This window comes from Podarcis filfolensis (assembly GCF_964270895.1).
Source record: "Podarcis filfolensis genome assembly, chromosome: 4".
Lineage (NCBI taxonomy): Eukaryota > Metazoa > Chordata > Lepidosauria > Squamata > Lacertidae > Podarcis > Podarcis filfolensis.
The window spans coordinates 43983088-44007428 of record NC_139607.1 but is presented as its reverse complement, the minus strand read 5'-3'; the positions used below and the strand labels follow the sequence as shown (position 1 = coordinate 44007428).

At 39.2% G+C, this 24341-nt stretch overlaps 1 protein-coding gene across 4 annotated transcripts in view; it reads right to left on the bottom strand.

Moving 5' to 3' along the window:
- The window catches only part of IL1RAPL1 (interleukin 1 receptor accessory protein like 1), a 636262-nt gene that overhangs the window by 140593 nt on the left and 471328 nt on the right, over positions 1 to 24341 (bottom strand). For all 4 annotated transcript variants that reach the window (XM_083612316.1, XM_083612313.1, XM_083612315.1 and 1 more), the window contains exon 6: positions 14278 to 14352. In XM_083612316.1, coding sequence (XP_083468442.1) covers positions 14278 to 14352 — 75 coding nt within the window. The remainder of the gene's footprint in view (positions 1 to 14277; positions 14353 to 24341) is intronic.

Here is a 24341-nt window from a genome sequence, read left to right as displayed (position 1 = left end):
TGCAGGCTGGAGCATTTTCGCACTGCCCCATTTGTATGAAAACATGAAAACTTAATATACCTTCACCCACACAGAGAGAAAGCTATTTGCTGAGACAGGAGAACTTGCACTGGCTGTATTTGAAATTGGCTTGGTTTTTATGATCTCTTTCAGTGAGCATCTGGTGGGGGTGGAATTATTAGTTTTCCATGAATTTAGCCCTGGCTTGTAGTGCCTCTACATGCATGGAGATGTTGTCCCACATATGTGCCTTATCATATTGCTTACCTGGGATTTAAACTACCCAGCCGCAGCCATGACTGAGAGTTGTCTGGAAAGACAACTGATCCCCCTTTACCAAAATAAAGAAACTCAGGACCAACAGAGGTTTGCAGATCTGGATGAGGGGTACCACAACCACACAAAACTCCCCCCCCCCTAAATATTCAAGTGAATGGCCCAAATTAAATATATCAATATAATAACAATTAGGAGGACTGCTCAAATAGAATAAATTCAACGTGGAGAAGACTGATTGGTTGGGTGATACAGTCACTTACTTCAAAGCAATAAAAAAGAATTTCATTGAAGGTAAACTTCAATTAAATAACTTCTGTGCATGAAACAATAAAGCAGCCTAGCTAGCTTGAAAGAGAAGGATTTGGGGCAAATTAGGATATACGTATAATACAGTGAAGCATTGCAAACTGCACCTATTCATACTCTTAACCAGGTAATTACGAACTTTGGTGTTAACTGTTGTTATTTGCTACCCTAAAATACTGTTTTAATAAAATATTACAAGTTCCCAACATATAAATTAAAGGATGATTTTACTTTTAAGCTTTCACCTTTAAAAACTTCCTTTGACAGAAACTATGATAAAAAATTACTATGTCACTTATTCTCTCCCTTGCATTCGACTAGAAATCATGGCTGACTATGAACAGCGAACAAAGAAGCCTTGGATTTCCCCCCTCTGGCTGCGAAAAATGCAGAGATTTCTAAAAGGAGTTTCCCAGGAGAGACACCTTACAGGAACTTTCTTGAGCTAAAAAGGCATGATTCTGCAGTGCTAATCAAAAGCAATATATTCAGCCAGCTCCCTGGGACTTAGCCTGTTTGGTTGTGAATTGTAAGGCGTCACTTGAGCAATTTGAAGAGCTGCAACTGGGGCATTGCAGAAGGGAGTTAGATGCACAGCTAGAAAAGACTGGCCTCTGCTATGCCCTAGCTTCTGCACTTATTTTTTTCCCTCTGTTAAGAGGTTTGTAATCTATGCATGTGAATAGGACGACATGAAAAGCTATGGGGCCAAAGATGGCAGTAATTATAAGCAGCCAGTGATCACTATAATACAAGTTTTGGTTCTCACCTCTACCTCCCTCAGCTTTGACACACAGCCTTTCTTCCTTTATCCTGACAAACTAATTACCTTCCTTCCTCTGGAAACGTCACTGAAATTAAGGTTAATGGTTTATTTATACACCACTTCTAACATTATTTATTAGTATACAAGATTAAAGGGAGCTGTGTTGCATTCTTGAGTGACTGGGTGGTTCACTGTTTGTGTTTAGAGATTTTTAGGTAATGTAAAACTGCCTCACTTCACTCTCTGTTTTAATTTCATGACCTTAAAAAAAAAGACTTTAGCACCTCCCACTAGAATTTAATTAGTGTATACAGATGGGTCCTGTTTTCCAACACCTCCCAAAGAATTGCCATGGTAAACAGAGAAACATTTGACAAAGTAACACAAAAGTAACACCTTAGATTACTGCAATGCATCATATGTGGGGATGCCTCTGAAGACAGTTCAGAAACTTCAGCTGGTGCAGAATTCAGCAGCCAAGTTGCTCACCAGGGCTCACCGATCCTGGCCCAACTTCACAGGCTGCCAATTAGTATTTGGGTGCAATTCAAAGTGCTGGTTTTGACCTTAAACAGCTCAGGACCACAGTACCTCAAGGAACACCTCTTCCATATTAATTGGTCTGTGATCAAAACCTGAGGCCCATTTTCAAGAGTCGCCTCCACGAGAGGTCTAGAGGGTGGCAACATGAAAACAGGCCTTCTCCCCATCTGTGGAATGCTCTTCTCAGGAAGAATCACCAGGCAAAAACATTCCTCTTATCTCAGGGCTTTGGCTAGTTAAACAAGTACAGTGGTACCTCGGGTTACATACACTTCAAGTTACATATGTTTCAGGTTACAGATTCCCCTAACCCAGAAAGCGTGTTCTCCCTAACAGAGAGCACGTGTTGCGGTTGGGGGAACAGGCCACCCTGCAGTGACTAGGCAAATTTGGTAAGGAACCCAAGCCTTTAAGTGGTTAAATTTGGGTTGCTGGGGAGTTTTGATTGTTGCCAATTTGGAGGAGGGGTCAGAGTCTTTAAATACAGGGGCCAGACGTTGGACGTCCTCTTGGCCGTTTTGCACCGGATCACCCGCCCTCCCTCCCTTTTATAGGGTGGTTTTTCTTGATTGCTTGACCTTGCTATGCCTGTCATGGGGTCGTCCGCCTTGGAGCGGGGGCCTGGTAGGAATTTTGCCATTTGGCTGATTGGCTGGTGCCATTTGGTTTTTGCCTACTGCGTAGCAAATCGTCACAACTTGTAAGGTTGGCGGTTAGGCATTGGTTAAATTGGTTCTTGGAGGGGTAAGTGCCTATCCCTCCAAATGATGCGGAAAGGGAATTCCATTAAAGGAATCCAGGGGCTTGCCATTCTTTTCGTCCTTGTCCCCGGAGTCGGACTTGGGCCGTGCAAGCCCCACAGGAACATGAGGGTGAGAAGTGAGGGTCTGTGGCTCAGCTCCATTTTCTCACCCAATACTTGTTTCCCACGCTGGCTTCCGTTGGTGTCCGGAAGGCCAGCTCTGTCCTTGAGGGCAAGGACAGATAGTCATAACCAATGCCTAAGCAACCACTCACATTTTTTGTATTTTGAATAAAGTTGTGGCCAAAATTATGCCAAAAACCTTAAACAAAAATTGATGTGTGAAGTGTGAATTTTGTTGGGGGTGGCATTGTGGGACTCAACACGCAAATAGTACCTCGGGTTAAGAACTTTGCTTCAGGATGAGAACAGAAATTGCGTGGCGGCGGCACGGCAGCAGCAGGAGGTCCCATTAGCTAAAGTGGTACCTCAGGTTAAAAACAGTTTCAGGTTAAGAATGGACCTCCGGAATGAATTAAGTACATAACCAGAGGTACCACTGTAATAGTCTTTTAAACTGGGTGTAGTTATTGGTTTTGTTTGTTCCTATGCAAAATTATAAATTATCTATTCTTGACTCCAAACTCCTATTATTATTATTATTGTTGTTGTTGTTGTTGTTGTTGTTGTTGTTGTTGTTGCTGATGTTAGTTGCTTTATCTTCCACAGACGACCCAAAGCAGCTTAACAAACAAACAAAACAAACCCCTACATAGATACATTAAAAGCGGGGATGGGATGGTTGATAGTGCCAGGCAAAATCTTTCCACTACAGTATAGGCATTTGGCCTTTAACATGCCTGTTCCATTTCATGCACAATCCCAGGCTATAGATTGTGAAGCTGAACAAATTACAGCACAAAATGATAATGATAATTCTCTATATAACATACCGAAATAGCTGTATGGGACAGTATTTTGAAACAGCACAGCAATTTGTAGCAACTTAAAGGCCATCAAATTTATTATGGCATAGGCATTTGCGGACTAGAGTAGTTGCTATGAATATTTTTATTGAACCCTTTTTCCTAGATGCCATTGAGGACATTCTCTGTTAACTGGATCCATGCTGCCCTAAAATAGCTGATTTTGTCCATTGTGTATCTGCACCCCACATCTCTGATGTTAAGTCATTTATCTCTGTAAGACCCTTTTCTTGGCAACACAGTGATTAATGGAAAAGAAGTGGATAGTTAAATATTTAGCTTTCATGTCACTACAACCTTGACAGAGACATGTAACAACCACACTGACTACAAAACCCTTTGAAATAGTGCCTTTATACAATGACTTTCTGTGCACTTCTCTAGTAATTAAAATATGTAAGAGCCCAGTTGGTCTGCATACTGCTGATGTGCTAGAAAGTGTGGGAAGCATTTTATCATCAATAATTCAAAACTATCCTGGAAGATATGGTAAGGTTTTAAATTCTATACAAGAAATCCTATGTCTCTGACTGTTTGCGAATTTACAATATTATTCAAAGATGGAAAACTAATCTTGATGTTTTCTTTTTCTTTTCTTTTCCTCAAAGCTATTCTTCTCCATGTAGTGAAAGTCTGGAATCTCTAATTTACAATCTTCTAGGAGAATTGCTCTTTCTCACACTTACACAGCTAACATACATGTGAACACTGGATCACAGAATCACGGAAGGAATCATGAGGTTTCCAACCCCCTGCAATAGAGGAATCTTTTGCCCAAGGTGGGGATTGAACCCACGCACGACTGATCATTTCCAGTCTAGCCTGAAAGCACACCAGTGACCAAAAGCCTTATATCACACTAACAGTTTTCTCAACACTCTGCTCTGCTCAATCAACCTATTCATAATAAAAAGAGCACCTGAGAATGTCAGGGTTTTATGCTCATAAAGCTACGGAGCAGTGAGGATTAGCATGAAGATTTCACTTTGCGATTTAACAGTATTGCTTTAGGTAGTAGGGAAACCAAATATCAGATGAGAAAATTATCTGGCACCCAAAGTTAATTTAAAAGTATTGCTCTTCATAATACAAAGTCTTAACCAACATTGAGTCAATTGCAGTTATACTTTATTGGGAAGCTAACATGTCCACACAGAAAGTCAGGGCGAGTAAAGCTTAGTCATTGTAATGTAGAGCAGCAAGAGATGTATAAAAGCCCCCTGAGAAATTTATTTCATCTCACTGAAACTTCCTCGACTTCCCTTGGATGTTTTTACTTGAGCGTGAACCACTAAATTCAGCTCAGGCTTTACTTTAGTCAAAATCCTAGAGTGGGAGCTCTAGAAGTCTCATTGGTCAGATACACATCTGCACCCATAGTTATAATAAAAGTTGACATTCTGCAGACGTAGCCTCAGGTCAGACTAAAAATGAAGTTGATTTGAATTGGGGTTATTACATTTGCTATGAACTGATGCAAGTCTGCAAAAGATTTGTTTTTTATTGTGATTTGTGAAAATTACCAAAATGACAGTGTGCATTGACAAGGTAACACAACAGTATGACCTGAGAGGGAAGCTAAGTGCTATTACTTATCCATTTTAAAAGCCCAAAAGTAAATGTTTTCTTGTTTATTTAGGGTATTTGTTGCCTGATTTTTGAATTATATAAAACTTCTAAAGCACATACAATATCCTGGAGGAGATGCCTACCATGCTTGTGGGTTTCATGGGAGCAGCTGGGTAGTCATATGAAAGTGGAATGCTAGACTAGAAGGACACATGATCTGATCCTTCAAGGATCCATGTACAGAATCATACAATCTCAGAATTGTAGAGGCACCCCAAGTGTCATCTAGTCCACCTCTGCCATTATTAGCTTTGTTCCCTTTGATGGTTCTTCTCCCAGGTAGCTTCCTGGATAGGGAAAGCTGAGTCAGACTATTTCAACCAATTTTCAGTCTAACTCTCCAAGCATTGATTAATTCTAACTTTTATTAGACACAGGAATTGAGCGGTAGCTGGCGCCTCACAAACTCATAACAGTATATAGGAAGAAATGGCTTAAAACATCAATGCAAATCTTCTGAATAAACTCACTGGTTTTACTCTGTACCATTTGAAGCCCCTGGCTGTATACTCTCTCTGTGTGTGGGAAATCCAATATAACTTGAAAGCTAGGAAGCATAGATGTCTGGTGGACAGACATTTAAACAGATGCTAGCCTGATTGCCTGTGGCAAGTAAAAATCTACCCCCCTTGGGTAGTCAGGTAGGAAAGGCTTTGTTTTTTCCCTTACTAACAATAGGTGTGAGCAGTTGGCTACTACCGTATTTTTCGCTCTATAACACGCACCCGACCATAACACGCACGTAGTTTTTAGAGGAGGAAAATCCGTAGGCATGCCACCCGTAGGCATTCCCTCCATAACACGCACAGACATTTCCCCCTACTTTTTAGGAGGAAAAAAGTGAGTGTTATGGTGCAAAAAATACGGTAATTTATAGGGATCTATCTGGAAGGCTACCATAATCTTTTTGTGATCACTGCCATACATCAGGACTTAGAACAAATGACAATTTTGCAGTAGATATTGCCGAGTTACATGAAGAAAATATTCATCATGCTTGATAGTATGCTTTAGTCTTGAGATGCTATACTAACAAATCTTACATGACAGTAATATGCTTAAATCTGACAATGGATAGTTAAGATGAAAGCATATAGAAATGCCAAAGCTGGAATAAGGTCAAATGAAAGCCCTCCTATCAAAATACAAAACAGCTGTTGGCTATTGCTTTTCTCTGGAGTTAGGACTTGAGTTTATATTGACTAATTCACTTAGATTAGCTTTGCTGCACAAGAATCCACTAACACTCTTCTTTAGAATAACATTAATCAAACAAGATTGTCTTTATATTTTTTCAAAAACTGATATGTGATGTTCCTCAGTAGAATGCACATAGTGCAATTGTTTAATTCTAAACACGCACCAAACAACAGAATTATTAGAAACTTGGCAGAAAGCCCTCAGTACTAGTGATATCAAAAAACAAGCAATAAAATAGTTTTAAAGTGCAATCCTTTATCTACTTTCCTGGGACTGAGTCCCATTGAACTCAATGAGGATTACTTCTGAGTAGAAGTATATATTTTTGTGCTGTTAGCTACTGAGATCTCTGAATTCTGAAAGCTGCCAGAATTTCTAGTTAGGTGATGCAGAGCACTTAGGAAAATGTCCATATGTACAAGGCTCTATTTTATACAGTGTCAGAGCAATAGTCCCTTTTCTATTCTGATGGACAGTCACTGCAAAATATTGAGTGCAGGTGTGTCTTATTGAGATACTTTAGCTGGAGATGCCAGATATTTAGTTTCCAAAAGCGAAGCATGTGCTCTGTGCCACCTGAAGGGAGAAAAAGCGGGTACACCTTCATGCCAACAGTAGAAAACTGGATAGTTAGATTGTACTTGTCCAACAATCGTAGATGGATAGGGAATGGATGGAGCTTTGCAGAGCACATGGAGTACAAAGATCAGTCATACTGGAGCCATGCACAACTTTGCCATGCTGGTATTCTCTCATGCTGCCTGGGAATGACAGGTTGTAGTTCAAAACATCTGGAAGGGTGGCAGATGTTGCCTTACACACTGTATTCAGCATATATGATACATACTGTTTTATTATCATCCTTGTGCAATTTCTAACCTGAATGCAGCTGTAAAATTGTGAGGCAAATGTCCACTAAAAACTCTCCCAAGTGATTCCTAATCGCCAGCAGAGTCAAGGATAGTAATGTGGTATTTCACTGTTGCCTAACCAGATGGTATTATGCCATGGACTATTTTGCTATTTGGCTTACAGAACATAGCCAAAGCCACAAAGCCAAATTTACTGAGAAAGTGTTGACTTTCAACACAATGATTTCACCATTCAAGAGCTGTATATAATGATTTATTTTTTTTAAGAAGGAGAATAGTTTTCTATTAAGAATGGGCAAGGCAAGAGGCACTACAATATGCGAAGCACGTTGTGGTTACATTTATTGCGTTAATGGTTTCCTTACCAGAGGTACCCTATAATTCACTAGATATGGGGATTTCCTTACGGCTGCCAAGTTTTGTTTTTGAGGTTAGGTCTTTGTAATTAATTGAGGATGAATAGAGCTGTTTCTTGGCAAAGAAATTCACTCAACTAATGATCAAATACTACTAATTGCATCATAGTTTCACCAAGGGTCACGTCTCACTAGAATTTCTGCTAATAGCTGTCCAAGATAGACAACAGCTACAGGAGTTTGGAAATCTTATTATATCTCATGACTTTCACACATTTGTGTGAACATGCATTTGTCAGCAGTCATCCCAAACAATTTCCCCTTCCTTTAGCCCACAACCTCCAATCCATAATGGTCAGTTTAGTTGATTCTTAAGGGGCATGCATAGCTTTTATTTCTTGTTGTGACTGCTGGATTGTTACAGGACTACACAGAGCGGAATATATCTGAATCACAGTTTCATACAACAGCAGCAAATCTTTCATTTGCGAGATAATACTCCAGAGTCAACTTTTTTTGCGCCTTAGACAGGCCAATTAACACTTTAAAAAATAGTAACAATAAGGAAAGAAAAACGCTGGATGGCTCCGGCTTCTCTAAGACCTCTGACAAAGATATTCGTACACTTAATGAGAATTGGTTTGCAGACACAATTTCAAACATTTTACAAGTGCAAATATCATTCTAAGTGTTACAGCTTTAGAAGGGTCATTGTTTCTCCTACTTAATTAGAGCTAAAGATTTCATTGCCAAGTTTTTTTTATTTAAAAAAGAGACCAAAGGGACCAATATCAATACATTAAAACTTAATCAGCTCCCTTTGTAGGTCATACAAACATTGTGCCAGATGAACTGCTGACACTGTGTAGGAAGTCTCCTGACCATGAAGTGATCAGATTTAGTTATTCCACTTGTTCTGTAATTTTATCAGAACTTCCAATCAGGGATAACTTCATGAAAACTTCGGGGATTCAGAACAACTAGCTGCTATGCAGCACCCCAAAGGAACACAAGCTAGTTCAAAATACCTGCCATATGACTCTGGAATACATTTCATTATATTAATCGGCCACTTTGTAGTTGCCGCCACAGCTTTTGTAACTGCAATAATATCAGAAAGGGCAGCTGCTGCATCCCAACAGATCTTGATTCAGATAATACATTCTCAGTGCAACGTGTTCCTGGGGACACTCAGAGGACATCACTAGGAGACAAAGTTGACCATGTGAACTAGGCCTGTGATTTATATTCATGACAAGGGCCAGCTACTAACATTATTTCCCAATATTAAAGGATACAAACCATAAATCATGAGCTTCTTGCATAAGGAAATCAGTGCTCTCCTAGGAAGCTGTGATTTATACGATGCACTTTAATCAATGTTTGACTAATATTTCATCTCTAGCTACATTTGGACTTGGGGAAAGCAGATATTTGTGGCTATGTGTGAAGAGAAAACTTCCTGCAAAAATGGGTGCATTTGGTAGCATGCAGACACTGGCGCACCTGGCAAGAGTTTATTGCAGGCAAAGTAGTGTTTCAGTTGAAAAGTAAAGAAAGGAAATGAAGGATTGTAAAGTGACCAGGCTAGCAAAATCAGAAAGCAAGCAAGCAAGCAAGAAAGAAAGAAAGCCTGATTTGAAAGTATTTCTTTTTTATTACATAAACTTAGATCAGAATTGAATATAGGAACATAAACATCAGGAATAAGTTTTTGACAGTAAGATCTGTTCAACAATGGAACAGACTTCCGAAAGAGGTGGTGGACTCTCCTTCCTTGGAGGTTTTTAAGCAGAGGTTGGATGACCATCTGTCATGTATGATCTAGCTGAGACTGCTGCATTGCAGAGGGTTGGACTAGATGACCCCCGGGATCCCTTCCAACTCTACAATTTTTTGATTCTGTGATTCTATGATCCTGAAATCTCAAGGTTAGATGGTACCCTTTCAATTTGCTGTCCAAGTAAACTGGGACGGTGAGACTTCCCATAGGTGCCTGAATCAAGGTCAGCATAGATTTCATACACAGCAGTTACTGAACAGAGAGAATCCATCCTTTTTTCTAAGACTCATTTTCCTTCACACCACTCGAGAATGAAAGATTTGTATCTAATTTAAAGTAGTGTGTTTAGTGCTGAGTCTGCTTTTATTTACAATCTACCCTTCAGCTCCTCTGCTAAAAGTGAAATGGCAATTGCTTTTAAAACGACCCATTTTCATGGCGCTTCTATGTTAAAATTGTACCGCAAATATCAAAAGTAGGGGGAAAAACGTTTACTGAGTCCAACTTAGTGAACTGAATGTCCCTACATTGTTAAGAGTATTTCTTTCTATTTATCTTCTTAGAATTTATTAATCTTCCTCAAAGGTTTCAGTTGCTAATTTACTAATCAACTGTAAATTTCCAATTAATGAAGTAATGATAATTTGTTGAAGGAACAAACTTATTAACAACATGATTTTAAGCTCATACAAAAAGCTGAGCTGCCATATGAACTTATAAATGTAAGCAATAGATTTATAATGAATTGTAATTATTTGTAGAACCTTAATTATTTGTAGAAAGATTGCTGAGTTAAACCATTTCTATAGTTAAAAAAAATATTCAGAGTTCTGACTCATAGTAATATTAAGTTGTGGTTCTTACTTTGAAGTGAGTATAATTCACATCACTGATACTGCGACTGCAAATACATAATGCTTTAAAACCACATTCAAAGCACACATTTTCCCCTGCAAAGAATTCTGAGCACTGTAATTTGTTAAGTGTGGCTGTGAACTACATTGCCCAGAATTCTTTGAGGGGCGGTGGTGGAATGTGTGCTTTGAATGTGCATAGCTTGGGTAAAGAAAGATTCTGCCCAAAGGACTTCCTAAACATATGCACCTATAGCTGAGCTGGGACTATGGTATTAAGTCTGCCAATAAATCCTCCTGCTCCTTCTCCCACTGTAGGAAATTATAGTGGATGCCTCCTTCCCACTAGCCCAGGTGTTCTGTGTCGGAACTCCGCTCGGCCAAGCCAATAAGGCCTCATCTTCCTCCGAGCTGAGCCTCTGAAATCGCCTCCGACGTGTTTAATGACCTGAGCCTTTGATAAGGCCTCAAGCACATTCTATCCAGCAGGGTTCCCAGCACAGGGAAGAGACGAGAGGTTTGGCTACATTGTAAAGAGTTGTATTTCTAAACTATGCAGAACAGAAAAGACATCCTCTCTCTATGAAAGCAGAGAGCAACTGAACAAAGGAACAAAGGAAACAGGAAACCACTAACGTCACATCCCATCTCCCTTTCCCGTGAGACTTGAAGGTCTCTGGAATGTAAACAGAGTCCTGTGACTCCACGCAGCTGCACAGTGATCACAGAAACTAACACTCTGCAGGTGTCCACCAACTTCCTCCTTGTTCGAATTCCTTCTGTAAAGAAGGAACCACACATTGGTTCTGTGCTGGGCTTTTTCCTATTGGGCACCTCTTCTCTCAGTCAGGTTCCTTTGCTCCTCCTCATCCTGGCAGTGTCTACCTGCTTAATTTGGACACTCTTCTCTGTTTAACTCTCCCTTTGTCTACACTCTGGTGCAGCTGAGCTACCTTTCAGCTATTTCACTAGGCTTACCAGAATGGCATCCTGGTAGATTGATGAAAGTTGCTGCCATTGTAATTGGAATACCCTGGGGACCTTTCTATTACTGCACAAGGCAGTAGAGGGTTTCAAGTCCCCTTCCCCTTTTATCTGAAGATAAGTTTACTGATGTTTCATGATGTAGTGTCATCCCTGTTGTACCATCATGTATGGAGCAGAACTCAGCTCATTGCAGCTTTGTTGCTTAAAGCAGATGTTTTCATTTAAGAGAAAGGGAAAAATCATAAACCCACAGGTACCTTGTGTATTGATGGTAAACCCCACTGAATGCCCATGCCCCAAATAATTAGATGTTGCGTTTCCACCATGAAGATTGTTGAAAATCCTTGCTTTTGTTTAGTCCAGCAAAATCTGGAGGGTCCACAGGTTTTCCAGCCTTTATCTAACGCAATCCTTGGACTAGTGGGGTGTTTTGAAAATATTGTTACCTATGCTCCAGCTTTAAGCAGGAGGTTCTAAGCAGCTAAAAAAGAAAAGAAAAGTGACAAAGAGCACAACTCCAACTCTTTTTTCATTTAGGCTGAGATGTGAAAGAATGCAGGCTGTGCTTTGGGTTGTCTGTTAAAATTTGTGGGAAAGTGAATCTAATTTTCTCTGTCTTCTTTGGTTTCAGAAAAGGTTTTTAGGCACCTCCTTTGGAAGCAAAACTGAGACTATTTCCTAAAAGATGATGACATCTTTGTGCTGTCTTGTCTAGTGAAGTGGAGCAAAACTCCTGCCAGGGGAAACTTATTTTGTTGTTTCTATAAACTGCATGGCCATTGGGGAGTTTTGTTTGGCCTGCCACAACTAACTGCTTTATAATTCTGCCTCAGTGAGGGAAGCGGTTGAAGAAAGATACAAGACAGATTTCTATGAAACCCTACTCCACAATTTTCTCTTACAATTTTCTCATATGTTTTCACAGACAGCTTGGTGTCTTAAGCATTCACCTATTCCTTGTAGCAGTAAAAACAAACAAACCAAATATTGAGAGGTTGATCCTCTTGAGTAGAAAATAACCATGTGTATTATTAAAAGCCCCTCTGCAACTCAAATCCTAAATGCATTATTTAAACACAGATATTGATTAATTCAAATGAACCACTTAGTAAAAGCGGAGAAGAGCTTATATTATCTTATTCTTGACCTCCATTAGCTTTCCTGTCAGAACTTGATTGAAACCTGTTCAAGAGAGTTAGTACATATGGTTTATACATTCTGTTTACACATTTTGATAGATTTATTTTCAAACTGGCCTTAATTAATGTATTATATACCATGTTGCTTTTCTACATGATGTATGTGCTTCATTGGAAACAGAATTTCCAGGATTTTCCTTTTATCTGAAATTTTAATATTTGCAGTATGCATTTGATCAGACCCACAGTGAGCTACTACTTCAACAAATGCTTTCTGATCAAAAGGTTAGACATATTTCTACCTCTCATAGGACTAGCCATTGCAAACCCAATGCTTTCTTATGTTCTGTGGTAAGTTTATAAAAATGTGCCTTCCCATTGTAAAGAGAATACTGCTTCTCAGGTCAGGTTCAGAACTTCCGGCGCTGTCCACACATATGAGAATATGACCGTAATAATTTATCTTTAACACACCTAGAACTGCAGAACTCAGAAGCCAAACAGGAACTTGCAGTATGCCAATTAACTGTTTGGAGTCAGAAATTTGTACCAGCTTAATTATAATTTGCCAATCTAGTAATGCTTCAAAGATGCCTAAGATGTCGTCTAATATTTCACATTCCTTGATCATAATTAAGTAAGACAGATGGTATGCAGTTAAACACAAGAGTCATCATAGTAATACAACAAAACATCAATAGTAATATTTAGAAGGCAAACTTGTACTCTGCAAAGTCAGGCAGATGCATAAATTCCATTGATATGATCACATACAAGGCTAGAATAAATCATTGCTTGTTCTTTTAAAAAGACATAATATTATAGAAAGTGCAACTGACTACCAACAAATATTATTTTCTTCAAACAATCTAATGTATATTGAAGCCCTATTCTGACAATATTGAGATGGTAATATCATAAGGGTAGTGTTTTTTCTGAGGAAGTTAACTTTTCAGGTTTTTAAGCAGAGGGTGCTTTCACAAATGGCTCTATATGTAAAAATAGATGCTTTAAAATGGTGCTAAAGTCCACCATGTAAGGCCTTTACTATGAAAAAGTTGAGAATTAGTCTTAAGACAAGTAATAACCTGTAGTTTCCAAGTGAACATATGACAAAAACCACATTCATTAAATGTCACTAACATAGCCTAGATCTGCCATGGCAGTGGAAGATAGCATTAAAAATTAGATAGCAGTGGTGACAACACTCTATTCTGTAGTTACCAAAGAGTCACAAACATAACGCAGGGAATTTCACAGTGAATTATAAACCATTGAAATTCAGTTATAATCTGACAAAATGAACGAAGTAAATGCTCTTTTGGAGGTATGAAAGTATGACTTAATATAGCTTAAAAGTCCATGTATGGGTAAAACAAAAATTCAGTACATTTGGTTCAAAGTCAACAAACCATGTAGCACTCAGAATCATCAGGAAAATTGGCTTCTGTACTTGCAATACTCACAGCCTTCCCAAATATTTCAGACTATAAATCTTATCAACACTGACCATTGGCAGTTATAGCCCCAAACTATCAATTGAGCTCTTCAGTTTGACTTTTCCTCTACTTTTAGTTAACTTCCCTTAACTATTACTTGTAAACAGAATAACTGCAAACTATGGAAAGAAAATGACACCTTGCTTTTTAACAAAGATCAGTTATAATATTAAATACAATAGAATCAATGCAAATGTGTCATTATTATAACCTAACCTCAAACATATCTGCGCAAAAGCACAGTGCAATGTCATCTCTAGTTTTAATTTTAATTGTTAATGCCTTAATCAAACATTAAGACACAGCAGACATAAGCACTTCTTGAATGCAACTTACCCAGCTGTGTCTCCTGAATTGTCAGTTTACTCTCTGAAGGATATAAAAGCTTTGGTGGTTTTTCTGTTAGTGGTGCTGCAGGGAGAAAAAAAGAAGCATGGTCATTCTGAATATTCCTGAATAAGAATATTTTGACACCTGAAATCAGGGTATACTTTAAATAAACAGAACAGGAGTCCCCTAGCTCCTCCCCCCCCCCCGTGTTTTCTGAAACAGTATTAACAATTGCTTTGATTTTAACAACATTTTCATTGGCGCATGTCTTGTGCACTTACACCGTTATTGTCCCACTTTGAACAAACAAGTTTGGTAGGGTTTTGCAGTGTTTCATATACTATGAATCTTACATGCAGAGAAGGAATGACAGAAAAAGCCAGGGGGGAAAAACAGAGAAAGCAGGTTGGGACAAAAGCAAATGGATTTATACAGAGTGGAATTAAGAAGGAAGAAAATTGTGGTGAAGGCTCAGAGTTGATACAGAAGGTGGAAGGAAATTACTATATGGAATTAAAGTATGGGGGTATGCATTTGTGAGAAAGGGAAAAAAGGAGTGATTTTAGTAAAGGCATTCCAAATAGATTAAGATGAATAATAAACAGGAGTGAGGAAGAGCTGCAGTAGTTTGAGAAAGAAATGTATACAGCACAATGTTTTTTGCAGAAATGTGTCATTCTACAACCTTTTTTATCTCCTTGTTCAATTAATTTAATACTCAAAACCAAAATATCTGTGTACAAGGCAATTTGACACAAATGGGGGCACTTTAAAGTTACCTCTGATTATATTTTTTTATTTATTTACAAAGGAAAATAAACTACCCTTCAGTGTGAGATGAGCAGCTTCTCTAAAAACATATTTTTTAATGATAGCTTTACAGTTACCCATATAAATGTATTGAATTTATACCCCAACCTTCCTCCCTGAAGAACCTAGACCAGCATGTAGATGGGCCCAGTAGTGGACTTTGGGACCTCAAATTCCCATGCTGCCCTGTGTGACGCTAAAATTTGGCACCCCCCACCTCTCATGCTCCATTCTGCAGCATTGTTGTGGCGTCCCCTGCAGCATGGCTCCCAGTGCCACTGCTGTGGTTGCACCACCCTAAAACTGCCTCTGCTGCGCCAGTCATTGCAGAGAAGCTATAAATGAAATCTAAGCATGAAAGACTCATCATTTCCTTATCTTTTTCCAGCACTTAATTTCTAAGTTGGGAGCTGCTGAAGCTTAAGTCTTTCTGAAAGTCACACCTTCTATGCAAACTGAAATTTACCAGGGATAAACTGTGTGAATCTTCACTGTACATGCAATAATAAAGTGGGACCTGCCATAAAATGTTGCAGTACAGAGTAGTATTAGGCCAAAGTATTCAGCCAGAGGGTTCCCCAACCCCCACTTTTGTTGGTGGGAAGAGTGGCTCCTAAAGATTGTTACAATCTTTAGCAATAGTGGCAAATTCTTATAATGCAGGCTTCCTCAAATTTGGCCTTCCAAATGTTTTTGGCCTACAACTCCCATGATCCCTAGCTAGCAGGACCAGTGGTCAGGGATGGTGGGAATTGTAGTCTCAAAACATCTGGAGGGCCGAGTTTGAGGAAGCCTGTTATAATGTGTGGTAGGGATGTGTCTCTATTCCCAAGGAGCTGGCTTATGTTTCTCTCCTTCCCCCTTAAGACACACACAAAAGCATTGCCGTCACTTTCAGCAGTGGTTGCCTATAAATGAAGGATGCTATGTCATGATATGGTTTTGTTGCCAAGGGGTTAATTGGTGATGGTCCTGTTGAGAGATGGCTGCCACCAGTGGGTAGCCGGAATGGACAAAATAGAATGAAGGAAAAATATTCAGAGGACAGTAGACGAGCGTCTACAGATATGCAAAAATGTTTTATTTTATCTATGTGTAACAATACATATGAGAAATCATTTAATAGCGCTAGATAATGGGCTGTCTTTAATTTGAAATAGACATGCCTTGCTTTAATTACCTTTGCTCCGACTACTTTTCACAAAGCACCCACTTAAAATTAAAATCAAGGATGGTTGAGGATTTTAGTCTACTCCATAATTTGGCATGAAGTTTTTTTTTATTCAGCTGAACCAGCAATTGAAACAGAACATAGATCTATGGTTTAGTCCTTTCCAAACACTGGATCAATCATTCTACTTTTGAGGAGCACCCAGGGCTGCTTCCCATTTCTTAAAAATCCTCTAAAAGCTGCTTGAAGCAGCTTCAGAGCAAACACCTCCACTGTGCTGCGTAAAAATGCTGTCAGAAAGAGTGCAGGAAGTGGCTGCATATCCCTGTTGGAGCATGTGCAGAGTGCCCATTCAACACGCTAACAGAGTGTGCCAATGGAACAGAAAAACACCAGACAGTTCTAGTTAGGCTCAGTCCCTTTACTGACAGTATAATGCAGTTCCATAACTTACAGTTTACACACAGTGGTAATATACAGCATACAGTCTTTCCATCAGCATACAACCTCCTTGCAGTGTTCCAACACAGACTAGGCTCTGGCCAAGGGCAGGAACCAAGAGCAAACTTGCTTCAAAAACAAGAATCACTCTCACAGGCTTGCTGACTCACTCTCACATGATTAACTAGTCGCAGGTGCAGGACAAACACACCCAATTAACCAGCACACTTATTTTAACCTGTTCTTGTCCTTTTTCTCTGCATGCAGAAGCCCTTATCCATTAACAATCCCATCCTGTGTAATTGTACACAGCGGTAAAATCAGATGCTCCCCTGTAGTCATGTGAGGACCCTATACATATAAAAAAACTCATAGAGAGGGTTTTTGTCTTACTTACAAAGACATGTATTCTTCCATGTACACATTTCCTCATCTCCTTCTCCTTCACTATTTCAAACTACGTTATTTGTTTGGAAGAATTGGTTGATTGGAGAAAATATTAAATCACCTAGATATGATTCTTTTTCTTAAACACACACACACACACACACACACACACACACATTAATTTGACTGCTACCTTATCAGTAGTTCGTCATATCTTCTGTTTAAAGACTCTAAGTTATCAACACAGAGACATCTTTCAGAGAATGTCCACTATGCCATTTAAATGTAGATTTGCCTTTTTTTTGTCAAGCTCAGATCAATTATTCCTTATCAGATAGCATTTCTACAGCCACTGTTCTAAATCTCTTAAGTCGCTTCAAAGCAGACCTTCTGTCAAAGGTAAAGCAACTGCAGGAATAATCCTAGTACAAAGGACATGTAGGATATGGAACAACAAATTCCATTTATTTAACAAACTGATACATTACTTACCTGAGGCCTTGGACCTCAGGTGGCAGCTTTCTCTGTGAAAAATAATAGACTTTTTAAACTGCACAGGGATTAGGGATGTTAGCCTCACAATACTCTTTTGGTGTGTGAGGTACAACATATCTGTAGCATCAGCCTGCCTTACAGCAGCCCTGTCATTGTAAGGGAAACCAGGCTGTGAAGTAGTTGCTTGAGGTTCTGTTTCTGTGGTCCCAGACCTTGATGCTCAAGATCTTACTGAGTTCTAGCGTATATACAGCAGAATACTTGCCTTCTGGCTTGCTGTAGCTACTCCACTCCATAAAAGGCCTTGTGAAACAGACATAAGTATACAGATATCGATTGGCTTGATAAAAATGCTGCTATATTTTCTATTGACATTTTATTTTTAATAGATTCAATATTTAACACACAAAACAGCTCATCGCTGCAAACAGACCAGTCCAGTCTATTACCTGCTCTCAGAGGAATCCATGTACAGTGGTACCTCGGGTTACAGATGCTTCAGGTTACAGACTCCCCTAACCTAGAAATAGTACCTTGGGTTAAGAATTTCGCTTCAGGATGAGAACAGAAATCGTATGGCAGTGGCATAGCGGCAGTGGGAGGCCCCATTAGCTAAAGTCAGGTTAAGAACTGTTTCAGGTTAAGAACGGACCTTCAGAATGAATTAAGTTCTTAACCCGAGGTACCACTGTATCTAAATAACTAATTATACATCTGCACTCAGCATTCATTTGTTAATATGATGCCTCTACATTATTTCACCTATTCAATTTTTTTAAGAATCACAGATGCATCTCAGAAAGCCCTCAACTTAATTGAGCTCAGTGATACCTTTTCACAGACATTACAACCAGTAGCGCAAAATATTTATCCCATAGATCAGGGCAGGCCAACTTGTGTCCTTCCAGAGGTGAGACTGCAACTCTCATCATCCCAACCATTGTCCATGCTGCCTGGGGCTCATGGGAACTGGAGTAAAACACTATTTGAGAGGCCACAGGTTGGCCAGCCCTGCCATAGATTAAAGATAGCCTCACTAAATGTTATATTCAGCCTCCCATCTACCTTTCTCCAAGTCTGGAAGGAAAAGGAATGGGTTGTGAGAACAGTTAGGATTTGTATAAATTATGGGTAGGATTAATATAATAATTCCTGTCAGGAAAACCCCTTGTGCAAGTGGTCTTCTCCCCTCTCCCTCCATGTATGGGGGGCTCAGGAGAACCCTGTAACAGTGTGCAGTGGAGTGGGGGATTGCTCTATCTGGCAAGCCTAAATGCTTGCTGTGGCAGAAATATCACCTATATATACAGTATATACATATTCATTTAAAATAAATGAATTCATTTGAATACAGGGAGTCGTGCACAGTTGAAAGCACATAACTCTTAACAGTAGCAATCATGTGCATAATTAATGTGTCAAGAGAGCACTGTAAAGTAGAGCACAATGCAATTTGCTCTTCTTTCAGTTTAACACCCCTAAAAAAATTAACAGCAGTTCTAGAGCATGCATTTGAATAAGAATAGTGAACACTGGGGAGTCAATTGCTAAACAAAGCATTTCTGAAACAGACCAACTCCCTTCAAGGTGATTTACCACCTATGTCCTACAGACTAAGAATGGCTAACAACACAATCCTAACCGTGTCTACTCATAAGTCCTGTTGAATTAAACAGGACTTACTCCCAGGTTAGTGGGTTTAGGATTGTAGCAGGTGTCTTACACCTGCCACAAAAATACCTTTAACAAATAATCTATTACAAAGTTCCCATCTACTACCAGCTTGTTCATATATCAGATAATCATGTTCTTTTTTGTTGCAGTGAGAATTTGAATAAATACTAGAGTTCTAACCCATATAGTCATAACATTCTCTTTACCTCATTTAGACAATAGGTAACTGGGATGCTGAAAACTGAAGAGCTCATGTAGTGAATCCACCATGGAAACAGATGAACCATTAAGAAACAGGGGTCCTGTTGTTATGCAAATGTATTTGGCAGTAAAACTGGGGACAGAAATGCATAACAAAATGTAGGAACTGTGTAGGCAAAACTGTTTCCAAATGACTGTTCACAAAGTTTTAAAGTAATGTGGCCCCTAATGACCAGGGACAGGTTGGGAGTATTTGGGGTGGAGAACACATGTGCAAACAGATGTTGAGATTCCTCATTATCTGCTCATCTCTAATTGAAGCTGACATGACATTTGAGCTAGTCTAGTAACTAAGGGAGGCTGCACATATTGCTTCTTTTCTATATTAGTCTTCTTGAACATTCACAGCAATTCCCAGTGCTCGGCCAGGGAAAAGAATAATGCTCTAAAAATCTACAATAACCAAAATGGTGCCTTCACAGATGGATATGCTGTCTTTAAAAAAAACGCTACCCAGCAAAAACAACAAAGACTGATGGGAAGAAATATATTAGCTTCAAATGTTGCAGTGCAAGATTAACACTTTATTATGGATTTTGCACAATGCATCTATATAAGCTTCTGATCTGAATTATATCCATTCTCACTTTGGTGACTGTACATTACTACAATGCTTTATAAGGCAGGGCACTGTATTATCCCATTTTCCAGAAGAGAATGTTGTCAACTAAGTGGCTGTCATAAGGGTCTCCGGTTAGGCTCTAGCTGACTTATAATTTAAACCCCTGTCTTCAACATGCAACCCACTTCTCTGAAATAAAATATGAAACTTTTGAACTGTACAGCAAAATTTAAGGTATTGCAAGTCTTTACTAAGATTCAAAAGGTCTTCTGATTTCTTAAAACACTTAAAAATGTTACAAATAAAGTAGTGCAACACCCTGAGAAGGGTTGTGATGTAAATCTACTAAAATGAAAAAAGGGAATGACATGATTCAGTTGTCTTATTTAATGCAATGTACTGCTTGTCATGACAATGCCAATTGAATATCTGTCTATTCAAGCCCTTTCTTCATTTTTAAAATGGTCGTTCCAACTGTAATACTGTTAATGTTGCACTACCTAATTGTTTTCTAAGTCCTTCCAATTCTCTTAAATATAATAGAGCAGATACTATTATACTGAACTAGCTCTAACTGACACTCAGCATTACATCATTAAGCTGGTAACTTTCTGTAAATTATATCTGCTCAGCATTCGTTTCCCCCCTCTTTTTTTCTTGAGAGCAGGAAGTGAACTCTCCACAAACTTGCTTGTATTTAGTAGTCTGCAACATAGAACAGTTACTTTTCAAAGGTGAAATTGTAATCCTGGGCAAACGAGGTTGGGTGGCTTAGGTTGATTTAACTGCTTGCCCTTCCTGTAGCTCCACATGCTCATGGGATGTGGATCAGACAGGCAACGGAGCCAAAGGCAGGATGAATAGGCGCAATTCCAACTCATCCTGTAGGCAGACCACCATGCAGCTTAAAGAATTCTGAGAGTAAAGGAGAATCTGTCTGCTGAGCAAAAATTTCAGCTCATACACTGGCAACCTCTCACATAGACCACTGCAGTCCTTTCCTCTCTGGTCTTCTGTGGTGCCATCTTGGTCTGCTTACATGTATCTAGCATTCTGCAGTCAAACGTTTCCATCCCTTCCTTGCTTTGATCAAGTAGTTTTGCACCTTAAATCCCTACACTGGCATTCTGTCTGCTCCCGATCTGTCCAGTTCTGTGGGGCATTGAACATTAGTGGAACAGGTGAATGCACATCAAAGCACAGAGCAGAAAAGAACAGGACCTTGGACAGTTCAAAGCGCAGCCTGCAGTCTCACCTGTTTTCCTCCTAAGAGATAGATAAAGATGTTGCCTCTGCAGAAAGCTAGAGCCAAATGAAGTCTTATGTGGACTGTCAAGACCTGGAGTGTGATAGGTTCCCTGGTAGAGCCAGCTGACCACAAATGTCTGTGCAAGTTATCAATGTCATAAATTGACAAAGAGGGTGAGGGGACCATATCCTTTTCAGTGTATAGACGTTTCACTGCCTTGTTAACAGGAGGTGATGCCTATGTTTACTAGAATATCAGAAATATTTAAAAGCCAGAGATATGAGAAACGCCCCTCTTATGTTCCTTCACTTATCCCCTTTCCTCCCCTCTGTCCTGAATTCTACTTCTCCTGATCTTTGCTTTTGCTGGAATTTCTAAACCTGTTTGTGAAACCATACCGTGTAACTCAGTGCGTTCTTGGACTGGTTAGAATAGAACTAGTGTGCTAACAGGACTTAATTCTATTGAGTACTCACCCCCCTCATCTCCTTCCCTTGCTCCCTGTTCCACCTTTTCCTTAGTTGTCTCCCCCCCCCTTATATAGTGATTTATGTGAAACATTGTTTGGAAAAGGAATGAATAAAAATCTTAATTTTAAATGCCAGAATTGTTGGCCATGCAGTTTGTTTCAGCTTTCAATTTCTTCAGTTCATTTGTATTCCACCCCCTGCCCCCACATTAATAAAACACTATGGAAATCCACATTGCTAGGTCCAAAGGAGATACTTAACTGTGCGAAGATGTTCTTCATAAAGCTACCCAGTCACTCTTTTGCAAGTAACGTAGTTCTTTGCTGCCATACCTGTTAGAAGGAGGCTATAGCAGGCTTTATTTCTCTATCAGAAATGTGTACTAAGATTTTACCTCTCCACTGCCTTGAATTTAATGGTCACAAAATGCTCACATCAATCATTGCTGAAAGCAAAGGCCTTTCCACACACCCCATTCTTAGCTGGAGCTTTGAGTTGCCTTTTTGCTTATCTTCCTGTTGTAACTTCTTATCCGTGAAATGTTTGGGAGTGAAACACTGGGCTATTTCTGTTTTCTCTGGATTTATTGTGTATCTTGTTTTCTATCACTGAGTAGGAACAACAGGATTAAATGGAAGTAGCAGAGCTGCATGTCAAATTGCTTCACTAAAGCATGACTCGTGCACAGAGGGAAACAAATGGACACTTCTCTTGTGCTGTGCAATTCTGACAGCCCACTTAAAGGAGGGTTATAGGACTGTGTGGAACCCACAAGGGCCTAACTACGTATTTTTATACATACGTACAGTTATCACAACTAAGGTGTTTGTTTGTTTGTTTCTGTAAGGCCCTTTAATATCCCTGTTCAAACAAGTTTATGTCCAATGAACACGTGGAAGCAGATAAGCAGCTTATGACCCCTTCCCTTGACTTCACACATTATTTCCCAACTTCCATCTAGTATTTTTTATCATTTCTGCCCCATCTTTCACAATCAAATTGTGTCAAGGTGCCATCATCATCCTGATGAATCTGTGAACAGATGTGGTTCTGTGCATATCAAAAGCAGAAGGCTGAAGAATATAAATAAGTAAAAATATTCCAGCCTTTTATAAGTGTTGGTCCATATTCATTTATTTATCACCACTACTAATTGATTTGCATATTTATACCCCACCTTCTAAAGTTTTAGGCAACTTACAATTTATTTTAAATACAATAAAACACATGAGTTACCAGGAAGGATTGTATGTACATACAAATTTACGTCTCTTAAAGTTTTCAGACATCCCAGTTCCAACTGCTGCTGCTTATGAAAGCCTGGGAGATGAGCTTGCCTCAAGAGATGAGGATCAGGGCATTTCATATACCAATTTGCAAAGATCAAAGCCCTCACATATTCTTATTTAACTGTCAATGACTGTACATCCATTTATGGCACATAACTCTGTAGACTAACTGAGGAGTTGTGAAGCTTTGTAATATACAATCATTAGCATAGCTAGGGTGGTGGGCGGGGGGAAAACAACACCTGACTGTTGATGCTTTCCTCTTATAGAGTAGACAATGAGGGGAAAATTCAAATTTTTGGCTTGTATGGTTTTTGTTTTTTTTCCTTTTGTTTTGGTTTAAGCAACCAAGCAAAAACAAGGCAGCTGTTCTTTTTTTGTGCTCAGTCCTGGAAAGTTAGCATAAATCCCAGGAGAAACAGATCAGCTTCTCAAGTGCAGATGAGGCAGGCAAAGGTAAATGATAAATAGCATCACATGCCCCCACAATTTATCATAAGGTTCTCCTTCTGTATATGCTATGCTATACACACAAAAGTATATACACATGGCTTATCAAGGCAGTCATCCAGTCAAAGATGGCTTTAACCCTGCATAACCCTTATCTAAACACTTTCTGAAGTCTCAGCCCTTCAGGAATACTTGCTTTTTGGGTCTCTCGGCAGTTCTCTATTGTTACAGGGCAGTGGGAAGAAACATCTGTTATAGTGTCTGTGTGGTGTGTTTTTTAAAAGAACTGTTACTACAAAATGGTAATTCTCCAAAGAGTGGGGAACGTGGCATATAGCAGTATAGTTGGGCTCCTTTTAAAAACTACCTACTATAGAAATCAAATCAATATGGAGAGTGCTCTTATACTATTTTCAATGTGCGTGCATCTCTTTCTGCAGTTACTTGGCAACAGACTGAGATTAGAAATCGTAAGCACTTGCTCTACAAAAATGCTTCAGGAACTGGTGGTTACACAATCACCAATTTATTCCCAGTTGCACCGAAAGGACCTTGTGGTTCTGAAGAAAACAAGATTTATATGATAAAAGGAATTCACAGAAGGTCAAGCCCTACACAATGAAATTGATTTTTTTTTTGCTGTGGAAGAAACCAAACCAAAATTTCACAGTAGACAAAATGGTTTAGTAAAAAAGACACTAATACGCTAGTAAAAAAAAACCACACCAAAAACAAAACATAGTATATTAAATGAAGTTTTTGTTTCTGCATTCCAAAAACAACAGCACAGTTTTTCAAGCCTTGACAGCTT